Source organism: Mustela putorius, unplaced genomic scaffold (assembly GCF_011764305.1).
Source record: "Mustela putorius furo isolate JIRA1106 unplaced genomic scaffold, ASM1176430v1.1 tig00003853_pilon_pilon_pilon, whole genome shotgun sequence".
Lineage (NCBI taxonomy): Eukaryota > Metazoa > Chordata > Mammalia > Carnivora > Mustelidae > Mustela > Mustela putorius.
In genome coordinates, this window is record NW_025422005.1 from 51,601,684 (window position 1) to 51,619,818 (window position 18,135).

General features: G+C 36.5%; 1 protein-coding gene and 1 pseudogene across 2 annotated transcripts in view; both read left to right on the top strand.

The window, feature by feature from the left end:
* EFCAB7 (EF-hand calcium binding domain 7) overlaps positions 1-14,692 on the top strand; it is a 51,133-nt gene extending 36,441 nt beyond the window's left edge. Inside the window, exons 11-14 of one of the 2 annotated variants that reach the window (XM_004751673.3) lie at positions 5,686-5,834; positions 10,936-11,145; positions 13,328-13,435; positions 14,428-14,691. In XM_004751673.3, coding sequence (XP_004751730.1) covers positions 5,686-5,834; positions 10,936-11,145; positions 13,328-13,435; positions 14,428-14,502 — 542 coding nt within the window. In that variant the 3' untranslated portion in view covers positions 14,503-14,691. Of the gene's footprint in view, positions 1-5,685; positions 5,835-10,935; positions 11,146-13,327; positions 13,436-14,427 lie in introns of both variants that reach the window. The other variant, XM_004751674.3, reaches the window with a different exon arrangement.
* Positions 14,693-15,181: 489 nt separating this feature from the next.
* On the top strand, positions 15,182-16,102 carry LOC101674592 (annotated as a pseudogene).
* Positions 16,103-18,135: the final 2,033 nt, after the last annotated feature.

Consider the following 18,135-nt stretch of genomic DNA (forward strand, 5'->3'; position numbering starts at 1 on the left):
CAAACCCCTGGCAAAACCACTGATCTTTTTACTGTCTCTACAGTTTTGCCTCTTCCAGAGTGCCTTGTTGGAGTATCATATAGTATGTAGCCTTTACAGACTGGCTTCTTTCACTTAGCAGATGTATTTAGATTTCTTTTTTTGACTTGACAGCTCAGCGCTTAGCGCTAAGTAATAATTCTATTGTATGAAGGTACTATAGTTTGTTTATTCATTCACCTATTAAAAGACACGTTGGTTATTTTGAATTTTTGGTAATTGTGAATGTAGCTGCTATTAATATTCATGGGCAGGGGTGCCTGGGTGGCTCAGTCAGCTGGTTAAGCATCTGCCTTCTGCTCAGGTCATGATCCCAGGGTCCTAGGACTGAGCCCTTCATTGGACTCCCAGCTCAGCAGGGAGCCTGCTTCTCCCTCTGCTGCTCCCCCTGCTTATGTTCTCTGTCTGTCAAATAAATAAGTGAAATCTTTAATAACAAAAATACTTATGTGCATATTTTTGTGCATGTATAGTTTTCAACTTGTTTCAATTCATTTCAATTCATTGATTGCTGGTACAATAAAACTATGTTTAATTTTGAAAGAACTGCCAAATTGTCTTCCAAACTGGCTGTCCCATTTTGTATTTCCACCAGGAATGAATGAGCATCTGCATTTGGTGGTGTTAGTTTTTTGGATTTTAGCCTAGAATATAGGTGTGTATCTTGTTGCTTTAATTTGCAATTCCTTAATGACACATGATCTTCTCATATGCTTATTTACCATCTATCTCTTGTTTGGTGAGATGTCTATCAGATCTTTTGCCCATTTTTTGATTGAGGTGTTTTTTCTTTTCATATGTTATGCTTTTGGATTGTGTGCTTTTGGTGTTGTATCTAAAAACACATAGCCAAACACAAGTCACCCAAATTTTCTCCTGTTATCTTCCAGAAGTTTTATAGATTTGTGTTTTGGGTCTGTGACCCATTTTAGTTGATTTTTGCGACATATGTAAGGTCTTTGTCTATATTTATTTTTTTACTTGTGGATATCCAGTTGTTTTAGCACCATTTATTGATAAAACTATCCTTTTTCCAAATAAAAAAAATAAAATAAACAAAAACAAAAACTATCCTTTTTCCCTTTAAATTGACTTTGCTCCTTTGTCAAATATCAGTTCACTATATTTGTGTGGGTCTTTTTCTGGTTTCTCTGTTTTGTTCCACTGATCTATGTGCCTAATTTTTTGCCATTGTCACACTGTCTTGAATACTATATAGCTTTAAAGAAAATCTTATTGTTGGGTATTAATGAATTTATAAAAAAGTAATGGAGGATTGAGAATTTTAAGTTTTAAAAGTAGATTACTTATTGATAGTCTCTATAGTATAGTATCTATATATATTTTTCTTGGAAGTAATAATTTTGTTGTATTGATATCAATTATTTTTTTCATCTTACTTTATTACATTATAGCTCCAGCCCCCAGTTTGATGGCTACCATTTTTTTAAAAGATTTTATTTATTTATTTGACAGACAGAGATCACAAGTAGGCAGAGAGGCGGACAGAGAGAGAGGAGGAAGCAGGCTCCGTGCTGAGCAGAGAGCCTGATTCCGGGCTCAATCCCAGGACTGCCTGAGGATCAGGACTACCTGAGGTGAAGGCAGAGGCTTTAACCCACTGAGCCACCCAGGTGCCCTGATCATTACCATTTCTATGACCTAACTTAATCTACATTTACTTTTTTTCTTGTAGAAGTTCTTTGCACTTTCCAAATTCTATAAATTATTAATATATTAATACCATTAATCAATTATACTACTATTAAACTACTAATCAGTTTTAAATTGTTATGTTTCTGCTGCTTTTTTCACAATAATGCATCCAAAAGAGATATCTTACGTAAGGAATACCTATTTTCCTTGGGTATATTACAGTTGGAAGCTGGAAAATAAAATCTTTCTTATTGTAGGGCAGTTAACAGAATATAAGCCAAGGTGAGTAGTTGTTTGTTATCCATATAATAGACAAATTCAGGAATGATACATGTGTAGATATTTCTAGGTGAATTTAGTTTTACTTACAAATAATGTTAAAATGGATATACGTAGATTTATTTGTCTGGGACATTCATAGAACCGAAAGTGTTTCCCATTATCTGACAGTTTTTTAAGGACCAAAGGGCAATTTGGTTAAAATTAGAGTAGTTAGGCATATAGCAGTCTCCTTAAACCTGGCACCATCCACATCTCCCTTTTTGACACACCAGTAGTTTAGGAGGTATTACATCATATTCATCCAGGTTCTCCTGTGTTTAGGTGGCAAACATATATGAAGCATTTTAATTTTTAAAAATATGTATCAGTATATACTCTAGATAAGCAAGCAGGTTGGGACTTACCCAGAAAAATGACAATTTCCTCATGATTCAAATCATGAACTATGATGGTGCTTTGTGCTGAGTTGTGGGAAACTGAAATGATAATTCACTAGCATTTTTTTTTTAATTTCTTTTTGGTGTAACAGTATTCATTCTTTTTGCACCACACCCCGTGCTCCATGCAATACATGCCCTCTCCAATATCCACCACCTGGATCCCCTAACCTCCCGCCCCCCCCTTCAAAACCCTCAGATTGTTTTTCAAGAGTCCATAGTCTCTCATGGTTCACCTCCCCTTCCAATTTCCCTCAACTCCCTTCTCCTGTCCATCTCCTCTTGTCCTCCATGCTATTTGTTATGCTCCACAAATAAGTGAAACCATATGATAATTTACTTTCTCTGGTTCACTTATTTCACTCAGCTTAATCTCTTCCAGTCCTGTCCACATTGCTACAAAAGTTGGGTATTCATCCTTTCTGATGGAGGCATAATACTCCGTAGTGTATATGGACCATATATCTTCCTTATCCATTCGTCCATTGAAGGGCATCTTGGTTCTTTCCACAGTTTGGCGACCATGGCCATTGCTGCTATAAACATTGGGGTACAGATGGCCCTTCTTTTCACTATATCTGTATCTTTGGGGTAAATACCCAGTAGTGCAATTGCAGGGTCATAGGGAAGCTCTATTTTTAATTTCTTGAGGAATCTCCACACTGTTCTCCAAAGTGGCTGCACCAACTTGCATTTCTACCAACAGTGTAAGAGGGTTCCCCTTTCTCCACATCCTCTCCAACACACGTTGTTTCCTGTTTTACTAATTTTGGCCACTCTAACTGGTATAAGGTGGTATCTCAATGTGGTTTTAATTTGAATCTCCCTGATGGCTAGTGATGATGAACATTTTTTCATGTGTCTGATAGCCATTTGTATGTCTTCATTGGAGAAGTGTCTGTTCATATCTTCTGCCCATTTTTTGATATGATTATCTGTTTTGTGTGTGTTGAGTTTGAAAAGTTCTTTATAGATCCTGGATATCAACCTTTTGTCTGTACTGTCATTTGCAAATATCTTCTCTGATTCTTTGGGTTGCCTCTTTGTTTTGTGACTATTTCCTTTGCTGTGCAGAAGCTTTTGATCTTGATGAAGTCCCAAAAGTTCATTTTTGCTTTTGTTTCCTTTGCCTTTGGAGACATATCTTGAAAGAGGTTGCTGTGGCTGATATCAAAGAGGTTATTGCCTAAGTTCTCCTCTAGGATTCTGATGGATTCCTGTCTCACATTGAGGTCTTTTATCCATTTCAAGTTTATCTTTGTGTACGGTGTAAGAGAATGGTCGAGTTTCATTCTTCTACATATAGCTGTCCAATTTTTCCAGCACCATTTATTGAGACTGTCTTTTTTCCACTGTATATGTTTTCCTGCTTTGTCGAAGATTATTTGACCATAGAGTTGAGGGTCCATATCTGGGCTCTCTGCTCTGTTCTTCTGGTCTATGTGTCTGTTTTTATGCCAGTACCATGCTGTCTTAGTGATCACAGCTTTGTAGTAAAGCTTGAAATCAGGTAACGTGATGCCCCCAGTTTTATTTTTGCTTTTCAACCTTTCCTTAGCGATTTGGGGTCTCTTCTGATTCCATACAAATTTTTGGATTATTTGCTCCAGTTCTTTGAAAAATACCGGTGGAATTTTGATCGGAATGGCATTAAAAGTATAGATTACCCTAGGCAGTAGAGACATTTTAATAATGTTTATTCTTCCGATCCAAGAGCATGGAATGGTCTTCCATCTTTTTGTGTCTTCTTCAATTTCTTTCATGAGTCTTCTGTAGTTCTTTGAGTACAGATCCTTTACCTCTTTGGTTAGGTTTATTCCCAGGTATCTTATGGTTCTTGGTGCTATAGTAAATGGAATCGATTCTCTAATTTCCCTTTCTGTATTTTTATTGTTAGTGTATAAGAAAGCCACTGATTTCTGTACATTGACTTTGTATCCTGCCACATTACTGAATTGCTGTATGAGTTCTAGTAGTTTGGGGGTGGAGTCTTTTAGGTTTTCCATATAAAGAATCATGTCATCTGTGAAGAGAGAGGGTTTGACTTCTTCATTGTCAATTTGGATACCTTTTATTTCTCTTTGTTGTCTGATTGCTGTTGCTAGGACTTCTAATACTATGTTGAACAAGAGTGGTGAGAGTGGGCATTCTTGTCGTGTTCCTGATCTCAACGGGAAGGCTGCGAGCTTTTTCCAATTGAGGATGATATTTGCTGTGGGTCTTTCATGGATAGATTTTATGAAGTTCAGGAATGTTCCCTCTATCCCTAAACTTTGAAGTGTTTTAATCAGGAACGGATGCTGAATTTTGTCAGATGCTTTTTCTGCATCAATTGAGAGGACCATGTGAATCGTCTCTCTTCTTTTATTGATTTGTTCTATCACATTGATTGATTTGCGAATGTTGAACCATCCTTGTAACCCAGGGATGAATCCCATCTGGTCATGGTGGATAATCTTTTTTTTTTTTTTTTTTTTTTAATTTTTTATTTTTTATAAACATATATTTTTATCTTTTTAATGTGCTGTTGGATCCTGTTTGCTATCCCTAGTATGTTTTGAGCCATTTTCATTCCTTTTTTTTTTTTTAACTTTTTGAAAATTTTTTATAATCATATAATGTATTATTAGCCCCAGGGGTACAGGTCTGTGAATCGCCAGGTTTACACACTTCACAGCACTCATCATAGTACATACCCTCCCCAATGTCCATAACCTCACCACCCTCTCCCTTCCCCCTTCCCCCTGGCCCCCCCTCAGTTTGTTTTGTGACATTAAGAGTCTCTTACGGTTTGTCTCCCTCCTGATCCCATCTTGTTTCATTTATTCTTTTCCTACCCTTCAAGCCCCCCACGTTGCATCTCTATTTCCTCATATCAGGGAGATCATATGATAGTTGTCTTTCTCCAATTGACTTATTTTCATTCCATTTTTATATTGTTCATGGAATCATAGGAAGGCCTACTTTAAAATAAATAATTATGAGTAATAATACACATAGGCCTTTTATTAGCTGTATGACTTTTAAAATTATGTAAGAAGGGCACTTGGGTGGCTCAGTCAGTTGAGCATCCGAATCTGGATTTTGGCTCAGGGCATGATCTCAGGGTTGTGGGCTAGAGCCCTCACTGGAGTCTGTGCTTCTCAGGGTGTCTGCTTCTCTCTCTTGCTCTTCCTTTGTCCCTTCCCCAGCTCACTTGCTCTTTCTCTGAAATAACTAAATCAATCTTTAAAAAATTATGTAACAGAGAAACTTTTCATTGTTTTTACAGACAATTTTGATACAAAGAAGAATGAACTAACAAGACAGGGCTTTATGGATCTGAATCTAATGGAAGCCAATGATCGAGAAGGAGATCCTCGTGACCTTTGGGTAACTCTGCATTCAATGGGCTACAATAAAGCCCTGGAATTGACAGAGGTAAAGCAGTCTGAAAGTTTTGCAATGGGTTTAAGGTCCATAATATTTTACACCATGAACATTTTCCTGACACATGACTTTTGAATTGGGCACTCATATCCTTGAATTTCAATATATGAATGAATTGTGAGTATAGCAGTGTGTTCCTGCTAGTTTATCAAAGTTCCTATTCTTACATGAAATTTAGTTTTTCCAGCATTGAAATAATTCAGGAACAAAAGAGTTTGAGCTATGATATGCAGAAAAAAAAATTGGTAATTAAAAAACCATATTTCTTAATTGACAATGGCTGTTTTAGTTGCTGAAGTCTCATGTCTATAGGGAATTCTTTGTCCTAACAGAATAAAGCCTGCAAATAAGGAGAATGTGTCTATGTGAGAATTGGAATTCTGATTCTTGGGTTAATATGTGTAAAACACTTGGGATGGTACTTGGCTTATATATAGCATTGTGTATGTATTTGCTATCATTATTAAGATTTGCAGTAAACCAGAGAAATAATAAAAATGAGTATTTCTTAACTTCTATATTTTTGAGTCAGGTGTAAAATAAAGAAATTATGAGTTTCGGGCCATGCATCAAATAACAGTACATTTGTCATTCATATTCTTAAAAATAGTATCTGTCCTTTCTCTAAATAAATCAGCTCAGGAGGGTAACACTAACATCAACAAGCTTTAAATTTTGTGTGTGTGGAGACTTTGGTTTAAGTCCTAGCCTTGACATCATTCAAAATCCCTCATAAACCTCTTTACTGAAAAGTTCTCTATAACTTTTTTGCCATTTTTAAAAATAAGAGGTGAGTAGTTATAATAACTTTTTATATCCTACTTACCTAATGTTCAGTGAATCCCACATTCTGCCTGTGGTGCAAAATCAGTATCTAATCTATGAATAATATTGTATCTACTACACATGTCTTCAGTTAATAAGAGAAATTAGTGAAAAGCAATATAAGATACTCTATAGCATTTACTGATGTCATTAACCTTTGAAGCCATAGGCAAGAAGGATTTCTGAGATTAAAAGAAGTCTTTTTAAGATTTATTTATTTATTTGAGAGAGGAAGAGAAAACGTGCACAGAAAGGAGCAGGAGAGGGAGAGAGATCTTCAGCACACTCCTTGATGAGCCCAGGGATCCATCTCACACCCATGAGATCACCACCTGAGCTGAAACCAAGAATTGGACTTAACTGACTTAACCGACTGGCTTAACTGACTGAGCCAACCAGGCACCCCTGTTTTGTTTTTTAAAGGTTTTATTTTGGGGGCAGCTAGGTGGCTCAGTCGGTTAAGCATCTGACTTCAGCTCAGGTCATGATGTTAGGGTGCTGGGATCAAGTCCCGCATCCAGCTCCCTGCTTAGTGGAGAGTCTGTTTCTTCCTCTCCCTCTGCCTGTTGCCCCACTTGTGCAGCGCTCTCTCTCTCAAATAAATAAATAAAATCTTTAAAAAAAACTTTTAAATTAAAATAAGTGAAGTTTTAGGGGCGCCTGGGTGGCTCAGTGGTTTGGGCTGCTGCCTTCGGCTCGGGTCATGATCTCAGGGTTCTGGGATTGAGCCCCGCATCGGGCTCTCTGCTCCGCAGGAAGCCTGCTTCCCTCTCTCTCTCTCTCTCTCTCTGCCTGCCTCTCTGCCTACTTGTGATCTCTGTCTGTCAAATAAATAAATAAAATCTTTAAAAAAAAATAAAATAAAATAAGTGAAGTTTTTAAAAAATGTTTTATGTATTTATTTGAGAGAGAGAAGAGCAGGGGTAGGGGCTAAGGGAGAGGGAGAGCAGAAAGCCCAATGTGGGACTTCATCTCAGGATCCCAGGATCATGACCTGAGCTGAAGGCAGCCGCTTAATGGACTGAGCCACCCAGGCATCCCAATAAAGGTTTTAAGTAATCTCTACACCCAACATGCTGCTCAAACATAACCCCAAGATCAAGAGTTCTACCAAACCAGCCAGGTGCCCTGGTTGTAGCTTTTCAACAGTGAAATATTTTGACCTATCCTGAAAATAACTGTATTGTTATTAATAGTACATATTCATAAATCATAGAAAAAGATTCAACTGTATAAAATCAATTTGGAAATGCTTAGAGAGTCTTCTGGAGCCTAGTCTTAGTTCATATACCACAGTTTTTCCAGGTCAATTTACCTACAGATAAAGCATGGACTAACCACATCCTTCATTATCTTAGGAAAGTTTTTCCCCAATGATTAATATTATAGCCAGTTTATCCCTATTGGAATGAGTTGTTTCATGGAGGATTTTATCTAGTATCTAGGTGGACATTCTGGTTTTGCCAGATCTTACCCTCATTTTTTTTTAGAACACAATCATTACACAGTGCTTCAGAATTTAGCAGTCCAGGTTTTGCCTATCTGTGATGGAATCCTTAAACTTCTCCATGGATTTGTTCTATTTTGTTATTGTTTTATGTACAGACTTTAATATTTCTAAAGTGTTTCTATAGTACTTTTAAACTACTTGTATCTATAATATACTATATTAGCTTTTATGGAATTTCTTTTACTTTGAGTCTCTTCCTTTATGGTCATTATTTTAGATATCATATAATGTATTTGTTGTTCTTTTTTTTTTTTTTTTTTTTAAAGTAAGCTCTATACCCAGTGTGGGACTTGAACTCATGACCCTGAGATCAAGAGTTGCATGCTCTACTGACTGGGCCAGACAGGCACCCCTTGTTCAATTTTATTTTATTTTTGTTTTTTTCTTCCCCCTTCTTAATTTTTTAAAAAAATTTTTTAAATATTTTATTTGTTTATTTGACAGAGAGAGACATAGTAAGACAAGTGGGAGAGGGAGAAGCAGAGCTGGAAACCCGATGCAGGGCTTGATCCCAGGACCCTGGGATCATGATCTGATCCGAAGGCAGACCCTTAACCTTCTGAACCACCCAGGCACTCCCTCCTCCTTCATTTTTAAGGGGTACTTGATCAGAGGGGGGAAATCCTCCTTTTTTCTACAGCATTTTTTAAAAGTTAGTTATTCTAAAAGCGTACTAGCTATTAGTTTATATATTTTACTGTCTTATGTCTGAGAAAAAGCTACAGTTTAGTCATTTGAATATATTTCATGGTAAGGAAACAGATTTTATGAGAGACTACTGTATGTGAAGTCTGGTATTGTTTTTTGTTTCTTTCTTTAATATAAGACTCATCCACAAACAAGTCAGGATTTGGTACGGGGGCATCCAAGAAAATCTGTTCTTGGCATGGATACTTTTGATTAACAGAATAACAGTGAAAACATTGTCGTCATTCAATAAGGCTTATAGAGTTGTTGGACTGAGAATTGTTTACAATTCAATTAGAGTTGTTTATACCAGCAAATAGTAATATAAGAAGGAGAAAATAACAACTCATAATCAACAAATTGGTATAAATATGTTGGATAGTTTCTGTTAGTGATAGGGTTGTATATATGTGGTAACATTTGATTTAAAGGATTGATGTAGGGGTAGGTAGGTGGGAGGGATGTGTGAAAATAGGTAATGAGGATTAAGGAGGGCACTTGAGATGAGCGCTGGGTAAAGTGTGGAATTGTTGAATCACGGTATTGTATACCGGAAACATAACACTTTATTTTAACTATACTGGAATTAAAATAAAATAAAATAAATATAAATAAAAAGGATTTATATATTTATATATTCTTTTAACTATCACAAATCTTTTCTTTTTTTAGAATTCTACATTGTAAGATATTTTCACACATATTGCCTATTAGATATTTCCAACAACCCTTGGCAGAATATATATTAATTATTCCCACTTTTCCTTTAAAGAAACTAAACTTCATAAAAGTTAAGTGACTACATAGCTAGCAAATGGCAAAATCCAATTACAAACCTAGATCTTCTGTTTTCTAGTCCAGTGATGTTTCACTCTACTGTCTCTCTTATAAAAATAACTTTATTACTGCCGAAGGTTAGAATCATTAAAAACTTATTTAAAAATAAAAATTTCTGATCATGTTTTACTAATTTCAGGTTTTTATATTTTGTCCTCCAAATAAAAAGGTGACCATCAATATGTATAAATTCACTATTTATTCAACAAATATTTATTGGATGCCTACCATGTGGTGAGTCTGTAACAAAGAGGCACTGAGGATAAATGGTGAATAGAATAGTCAGAATTCCTGCCTTTATGGAATTTACGTTCCACAATGGAGAATGATTAATTAATTGGAAAATAAATAAAATTATTTAAAAAACACTTTGAAAGAAACAAGCCATAGACCAAACTAGAGAAGAATAGTATAGGCAGGAAGGAGACTGGGAGATCCAAGCAACTCTCTCTGTAGACGTGACCCTTAAGCCTTAATCTGAAGGAGGAGAATGCGGTACCTATGTAAAAAGATGTGAAAGAACCTTCCAAGCAGATAGAATACTATACACAAAGTCTCTACACGGGAAAGAGCTTTATTTGTTCTAGGATCTGGATGATCAGAGTAGCAAGAATATAGCAAGGCAGGAAGACTTGGTTGGATAGAGAGACAAAGGCTCCTGTGTGCATCATCATGTTGGCTCTGGTAAAGACTAAAAGATAGACATTAGAAAGATCCATTTCCAAATACAGAATGTCATTTAGATCTCAGATTTTAAATGTGCTTTTACACTAACTTTGAACTGTGAATTTGTTTTCTACATTCCTTTTGGTGCTCTATATCCATGATTTAAGTTTCAATTTTAAATAGATTAATTTTTTTTACAGTCCTTTGAGGATTTCTTTCTGTAGTCTTAAAGTTAGAATAGGAAATTAAATAACTAATATGCTATATATTTAATTTTTAAACCAAATGGAGGGATGGTGCTGTGGCTGATAGGAAGATTACTGATTTGCTTGAGATTATAGTTTTTCTTTCCTTTTTTGTGAACATTGTCAGTTTATATGCTAACAAAAAATAATTTATGCTTTTTTATTATTAAATTCATACTGCTAAAATCTTTTAAGTATATGAGAAGGACAAGCTGGAAGGTACAGTATATCTTCTTAAACCACGTCATAAACATATTAATAACAGATTATTTTTAATTTTATCAGAAAGCTAAAACAAGTTTCACTTTTTCTTTCCTATCAGGCATGCCCATTTATCATCGATATCTATGCAGACAAATGCAAGCCAAGAATTAAAGCTGTCCATATGGAGGCATGCAGTGGGCAACTTGAGAAGGCCATTTGTAAATCTGTCCTTAATAAAGGCGAAGCCAGGGTAATGGATGGCTATGAAAATATAATTGTACATACTTATAAGCGTGACACCTGGATAACATCAGTTATTGAAAACAAGGTATTATTTATGAGGTGTTCTCCTCGTAACTGCATTGTTTACTAATATGTTCCATCTTCTTTCTTACTCTATTCTTGCACAGTAATTAATATCACATTATATTAATAATATTTATAATGGGTAATTCTTCTTTTCAGGCTTCTAATTCAAACTGAGCATGATAATTTTTACACATTTTTTAAAGTTTGAGATAATTGTATTATGAAAATTAAATATCTGGAGATCTCTAAAGATAGAGCATAATATGGGTACAAAGTATTTTATTTAGTTTGTTATTACAAATCTTCACACATACATAACTATTTCAAATAACAGACATTGGGTTTTAAAGAAATAAGACAAAGTAAAGAAAAAATTTAGACCTACTTCTTCCACACTTTGAAATATTAGAAATTCTGTAGACTGTCATCATTTTATCTAATATATTCCACTGCCCAGGACCTATTTTTATCAAGCCAATTATTGCTAACTCTGGCTACCATCCTGCTACTACCGATATTGCAGGCCAAGAGAATATAAATGCTTAGAGATACTCAGCTTTCTGGAAACATAAATTTTCATAAAATCTTACTCAAGATGGCTGGATTTTTAGGACTATTGGCTATTTCTTTTAGTTCCTGGTGATACTTAACATTATTTTTATGCTTACCATGAATTTCTTAAAGTGCTTAAAGTTTGGCTGAGTATTGAGTCAATGTGAATATATACTATGTAACTAACTCTTCTAGTCACAAAAGAGACCACTATCAGTTGTAATACGATCTCTGCTTTTAAGGAGCTTTGGCCTAGTTGGAGAGACAGAATTAATACTCTCAAAATAGATCAGAGAATAATTAAATGTTAAATTATCTGGTACTGCTTACTTGTGCAGTAGTTTTACTATATTTGCATCTCTTGTGCTTGATGTTAATTTGGACTATAGAAGATAAGGAAAGACTTGTGATGAGGGGAAGGGGACAGTGGTATGGGATTGGAGACAAATTAAGATTAGATATGCAGAGGGGCGCCTGGGTGGCTCAGCGGGTTAAGCCACTGCCTTCGGCTCAGGTCATGATCTCAGGGTCCTGGCATCGAGCCCCACATCAGGCTCTCTGCTCAGCAGGGAACCTGTTTCCCTATATCTCTCTGCCTGCCTCTCCGTCTTCTTGTGATCTCTCTCTGTCAAATAAATAAATAAAATCTTAAAAAAAAAAGATTAGATATGCAGAGACAGCCATTAGAAGCACAGAAACAGTGTACGGAGTAATATGTAAGAGGGTTAATGTGGAGAGTAGAGGAAATAGTGGGAATATCTTCTGTGTAGAAACAGAGAACTTTATTTGGAGGAGTAGTACAAAGATAAATAACATAGGTGGTATGGGTACAGATTATATATAGTATCTTGAAAATGAGGTGGAGGACTTGGACTTCATAAAAACAGTTAGGGTCCTCAGCTAGGAGATTCCAGTCTTCAAGTGGATCATAAAGCTTTGGAGGGTGATTCCTAAGATCCAGCATGCCTTCCCTTCCGTTCTATGTTTTATTAAAACTAAAAGCGTGGATGGGAGTCACTATCTTAATCACAGTTTCTCTGTTCTGTAGTTAGCTATCATTTCTCAACCCTCCATCTCCTTCCTTTCCCTCAAGGAAGACTAAACTTCCCTGCATCAAAATGATATAATAATAATAATATTTTAGAGTTTCTCATTTGTCAGGTACTTTACATTTATTAACACATTTACTTCTCACAACAACCCAATGAGGTAAGTACTAATCACATTTTACACACAAAGAAATTGAAGCATGGGGACGTTAAATAACTTGCAGAATGTCACATGCTGAGTAGTAGAGCTGAGAAATGAATCTAGGTAGTATAATGTTATACTGTCCCCTTGTAGTCACTCGGGAGTGCTTGTAGCTTTCTTAGCAGGGGAATACTTTGGTGCCTATGTATCTTTCATTCACCAGCTTCAGAGGCTATCTAATATCTATCATCTGTTATCTCAAGTATTGCTTCTTCCTTAAGGTCTTCCTTGCTAACCCAGTCTAAGCTAATGTTTCTGTGTTTCTATGGTATTTTCTATATTTCTGTAGACCTTGTGAATACCTCTATCACAAGACTTACAAAATGTTTATAATAATCATTTTATTTGTTTGTATTTATTAAAGAAAGGACTGGCAACTTATGAAATTTTTTTTATAGTCAGATAATAAAGTGATTATTCACATCAACAATGAGCTAAGTAAAAACTGCGTAAATAACAGAGGACTCAACATATTTGCAGTAGAAGTGGCATCAAAATCTACAATGGTAATGTATTGTTTTCTAATTTAAGCTTTTTGTTTTATTGTTTGAAAAAACATTTTTACTAATAATACTATGAATAAGTAGAAGTATGAAATAAAGTAGAAAATTATTCTAAATATGATATTCATATTATTATCATCCTATATTAGGAGATTTTTGTTCTAGTTCAGTTCTCACTATTTGGTCCAGTGATTATGAGAGATTCACTTACCCACTCTGTTCCTGTCTCTTTAAATGTAAAATTAATGTAATATTACTAGTGTTAGGTAGTTCACAAGATTAATGTAAAGATAAAAATAAAATGGTGTAAGTGAAAACACTTTCCAACATCATATAGAAAGACAAAGTAATGTTTATAATAAATGGGAATTTTGCTAATCCAAAATATTTTTATCTACACTATTAAGATTTTCCAAAGTAACCTGAGAGAGAAAAGGCCTCTTAAGTTTTAGACAACTTAAGTTATCTAAGTCAAGAGCCAGGAACAGCTGTAGTTTCTAGTGTTAGCAGAGCTGTGGGTTTCTAATTTAGCTAGGGGTTCAAAGGCAGGGACTCTGAAACTGCTCTAGTGAAGGGAAGAAAGAAAAAGCCTTCTGTTCTTACTTACCCTTTTTTCATTCTGTCCATGAAATCCTAAAACATTCTAAAACCGAATAAAAAGGAGTCTACAGAATCCCAAAGAGAATTTTAAGAAAATGCTCTAGGTTTAGTGAAAAAATGATACTTCTCTTTCCACTACTCCCTTTTCTACTACTCCTACCTCACATTTATATACACCAAATATCAACTACTATATTTGAGTAGAATTTATGCTGTATTATTCTGTTAGACATCAGATCATAGATTGTAGGTATACACTTAAGGACAAATGGTATAGAATTTTATCCGCACAGGGATATTTTTGCATAGGACCTAGAAATGTTACCCTGTTTAAAAAGTAGCCCAAAATAACAATATGTAAAGGGAAAGTAAAAGTTTTCTATTTTTATATGCAGGTTTGTCAACATGTAATGCCTCTGAATGAACGACAAGAATGGATATATCATTGTGTGTATTCCCTTGTATCTTAAATATTGTTTTCTACTTGAGGCTGTCAAGCTAAGAATTCTTCGAGGTTTAGTCTGTTATTTTTGTTAAACTAAATGCTAATCAATTTAACTGATGTACATAAACAATCTATTTAATTTGTATGTGTTTATATTTTATACCCATGTTATATACTTTATGATTAAAGTATAAATATAAAATAGAAATAATAATGTTTTTAATGTGTGACTTTCTTATTAATTTAATGAGAAATCTGGGCCTATTTCATCTACCAAGAGTAAATCAAAATAAAATTATCAGTTGGGGCACCCAGGTGGCTCAGTGGGTTGAGCCTCTGCCTTCAGCTCAGGTCATGATCCTGGGGTCCTCGAATCGAGCGAGCCCTGCATCAGGCTTGGTGGGAAGCCTGCTTCCCCCTTCTCTCTGCCTGCCTTTCTGCCTATTTGTGATTTCTCTGTCAAGTAAATAAAATCTTTAAAAATAAATAAAATTACAGATAAGCTTTTAAAAAGTAGTATTTGATGAATTCTACAAAATCCTGTATACTTTTGGTTTAGTCTTACTGACCAAAAATAAACTCAAAGAAAATGAAAATAGGCCAACTGCAGCTAGTGCTTTGGGCTCTCACCCTGTCTTCTCACTCTTCTGTCCCAGGAGCCCAAAAGGTCACAGACTCCCATCCATGCCACTGTGGTCACAAGCATGTGGCTGGGGAAGACCAGGGAGCCTCCTGGGCCCCTTCTCTTTGCTGCTGCTAATGTATAGCCCCTTCAAAACCTGCCTTTCCACCAGCAGCCTTTACTCCTGATGCACCTTTTCAGCTTTGAACTGATGCTTCTTCCTCCAGTCCCTTCTGGCCCTGTAGGTATTCAAGCCCTGGAAGCTATTCCACCATCGTCCATACTGGCAGCCATTTGGCAGGCGGTATGATTGGAGCAACAGGTCTGGATGGGGTGTTGAATTTACTTCTGAGGGGATTCTTGTCTTAGTGTACCATAGCACAGTAGACATGACAACTTGATGGTAGTGATTGGTGAGTGATTTGACATTTGAACAAATGAGAAAAAAACTGCAGCAAATCACAAATTCAGGGATGTTTTCCCTGATGAGAAGATCTTTAACCTGAACCATAATCTTATAACTCTCTTAGATGTCAGAGGCCATGCAAATATAATGCTGGTGCTCTAAAGAAAGTGTATATGCAGTTTCTTCAACTATACAGTCTGCTCTGGTATCATCTGTCCTTTCTTACCAAAAATGATCTATAAGATGAGACAGATCAGAATGTAATGTAATAGCATTAACTCACAGAACCTGGGGCCTTAGCCATCCAGGAGATGGGAAAGCACACTATGAAACATGTGTTAAAGTTCATTCTTGCGGCAATAGACATTTTACTGGATTAGAGCATGCATAGTATCTTGTGGTACCTGTATGGAATTTCAGCTTTCCTCATGCAAAATGATATTGTATCCCTGAACTACTCAAAGAAATGGTTAGCTAAAAGCATTCAAGTTATTGCTGGGGAAAATTTTTCCCTTTCTTTTGTTACTGAACTCAAGCTTGTCCGAGCACCTGATACACAGTATGTTTGAGAGCCCGGTTTTTTGTGTTTTTTTTTGTTTTTTAAAGATTTATATATTTGACAGACAGAGATCACAAATAGGCAGAGAGGCAGGCTGAGAGAGAGAGGGGGGAAGCAGGCTCCCTGCTGAGCAGGGAGCCGGATGCGGGGCTTGATCCCATGACTCTGAGATCATGATCTGAGCCAAAGGCAGAGGCTTAACCCACTGAGCCACCCAGGCGCCCCGAGAGCCCGGTTTTTAAGCAAAGGGAGCTTTATTATCAGAAGAGCAGCCCAAGAAGAAGTCAGGAGATCATTCCCAAAGCTGCCTTGCCCTTTTGAGCCTAAGGACAGTTCGTATATGTTTGGGAAAGGAGGTGAATACATGAGAGGAGGGTGAAGAGTTTCTTGAACCAGGAAGAGAGAGGCCTTGAAAAAAGCTGGAGGTATGCATTCTTCCAGACAATGAGGGGCCGTTTGGGACCTGGTATGATCTAGTACATCAGATAATTTCAAGACAAATGTTACCCATTAGGTTTCTACAGTCAGTGGGTAAATAGGGAGTAGTAGTGATTGATCATGTATGAAGTTAAGAGATGCATAAAACATAAGTAGGGAACAAAATAGAATGTGGAGCTAAATTAATGCAACTAATACAACTATAGTTCTGCCTCTGCTTTCAAAACAGGTCTAGGAACCAAGTATCTAGCCTCGCTTTCTAGAGTCATTGGCTGGTCTAAGAGTCAAATAGACATAAGACATTAACAGGAGAAAAAGAAATTTCATTATGTACATATGGGAGCCCAAGAAAGACATGAGACTCGCAGGCAGTCAGCCAATTGAGGCTTATATATCATCCTGAGCAGAGGAGAGAGGATAGGAGTCTGGGGTTTCAAAGTGGAAGAAGACAATTCACAGGAAGATGAGAAGAGTGAATGTTAGCTAAACAGATGTTTGCCATGCTATGGAGATAAGTCTTTCTGATATTAAAAAAACTATAGTAATAGCTGTCTGGTACAGGCCATCTATCTAAATTCTTTTAGGCAGTTAAGTGAGAGGTAATAAGATTTTCCCAAGTCGGTAGGTCTTAATTGCCTTCAGCTGAAAACAATCCACATGTTAAAGGAGCACGTTTTGAGGTGGCAGATTCTGCTACCTCTCAATACCTTTGATAAAATGTGGCTATGGGTCCCATCCTGGTTCCATCTGTGTCACTGACAGCAGCCTGAGATCATGCCCTGTCCCGAAATCAAGAGTCAGATGCTTAACCTACTGAGGAACCCAGACACCCTATAGTGTATATTTTAAAGTCTTCTCTCTAATATTCTTCAGATTCTCTTCTCACCTCTGACATTTCTTTTCACCCACACTTCTATAGCTTCTTCCAGTTTCTACATTGTCTCTCACTCTCAGGCCATTTGGATGCAATGTTTCTTTCTGCCTATAGAGTAGTAATTATCTGAGTGCCTGGGTAGCTCAGTTGGTTGAGCAGCTGCCTTCGGCTCAGGTCATGATTCCAGGGCCCTGGGATCAAGCCCTGCATCAGGCTCCCTGCTCAGCAGAGAGCCTGCTTCTCTCCCTCTGCCTGCTACTCTGCTTACTTGTGCTTTCTATCTCTTTGTCAAATAAATAAACAAAATCCTTAAAAAAAAAAAAAGAATAGTAACTATCTCTCTATTCCCTCTTCCTCCTTCAGGTCTCAGTGAATATGTCATTTTTTCTAAGGATCCTTCCCTGATCAAGACCCTACAACAACTACTTTGGTGGCCCCAAAAGTTCATGTTTATTCTTTGTTGTAGCACTCGTCATACTGTATGGGAATAACTGATTAGTTTTGCCTGTAAAGGTAAAAGGCTGAAAGCAAGGACAGTTATAATTCTAGTATATAGCATAGAATCACAATAGATATGCAGTAAATATTTCCTGGACAGTAGAATAAAGTGGGTGGAAAATTAAACTAAACTTACCTGCAGTATGAACTTTTCCTAATTATTAGGACATATTAAAAATAGACACATAAGTGGCACCTGGGTGGCTCAGTGGGTTGGGCCTCTGCCTTCAGCTCAGGTCATGATCTCGGGGTCCTGGGATC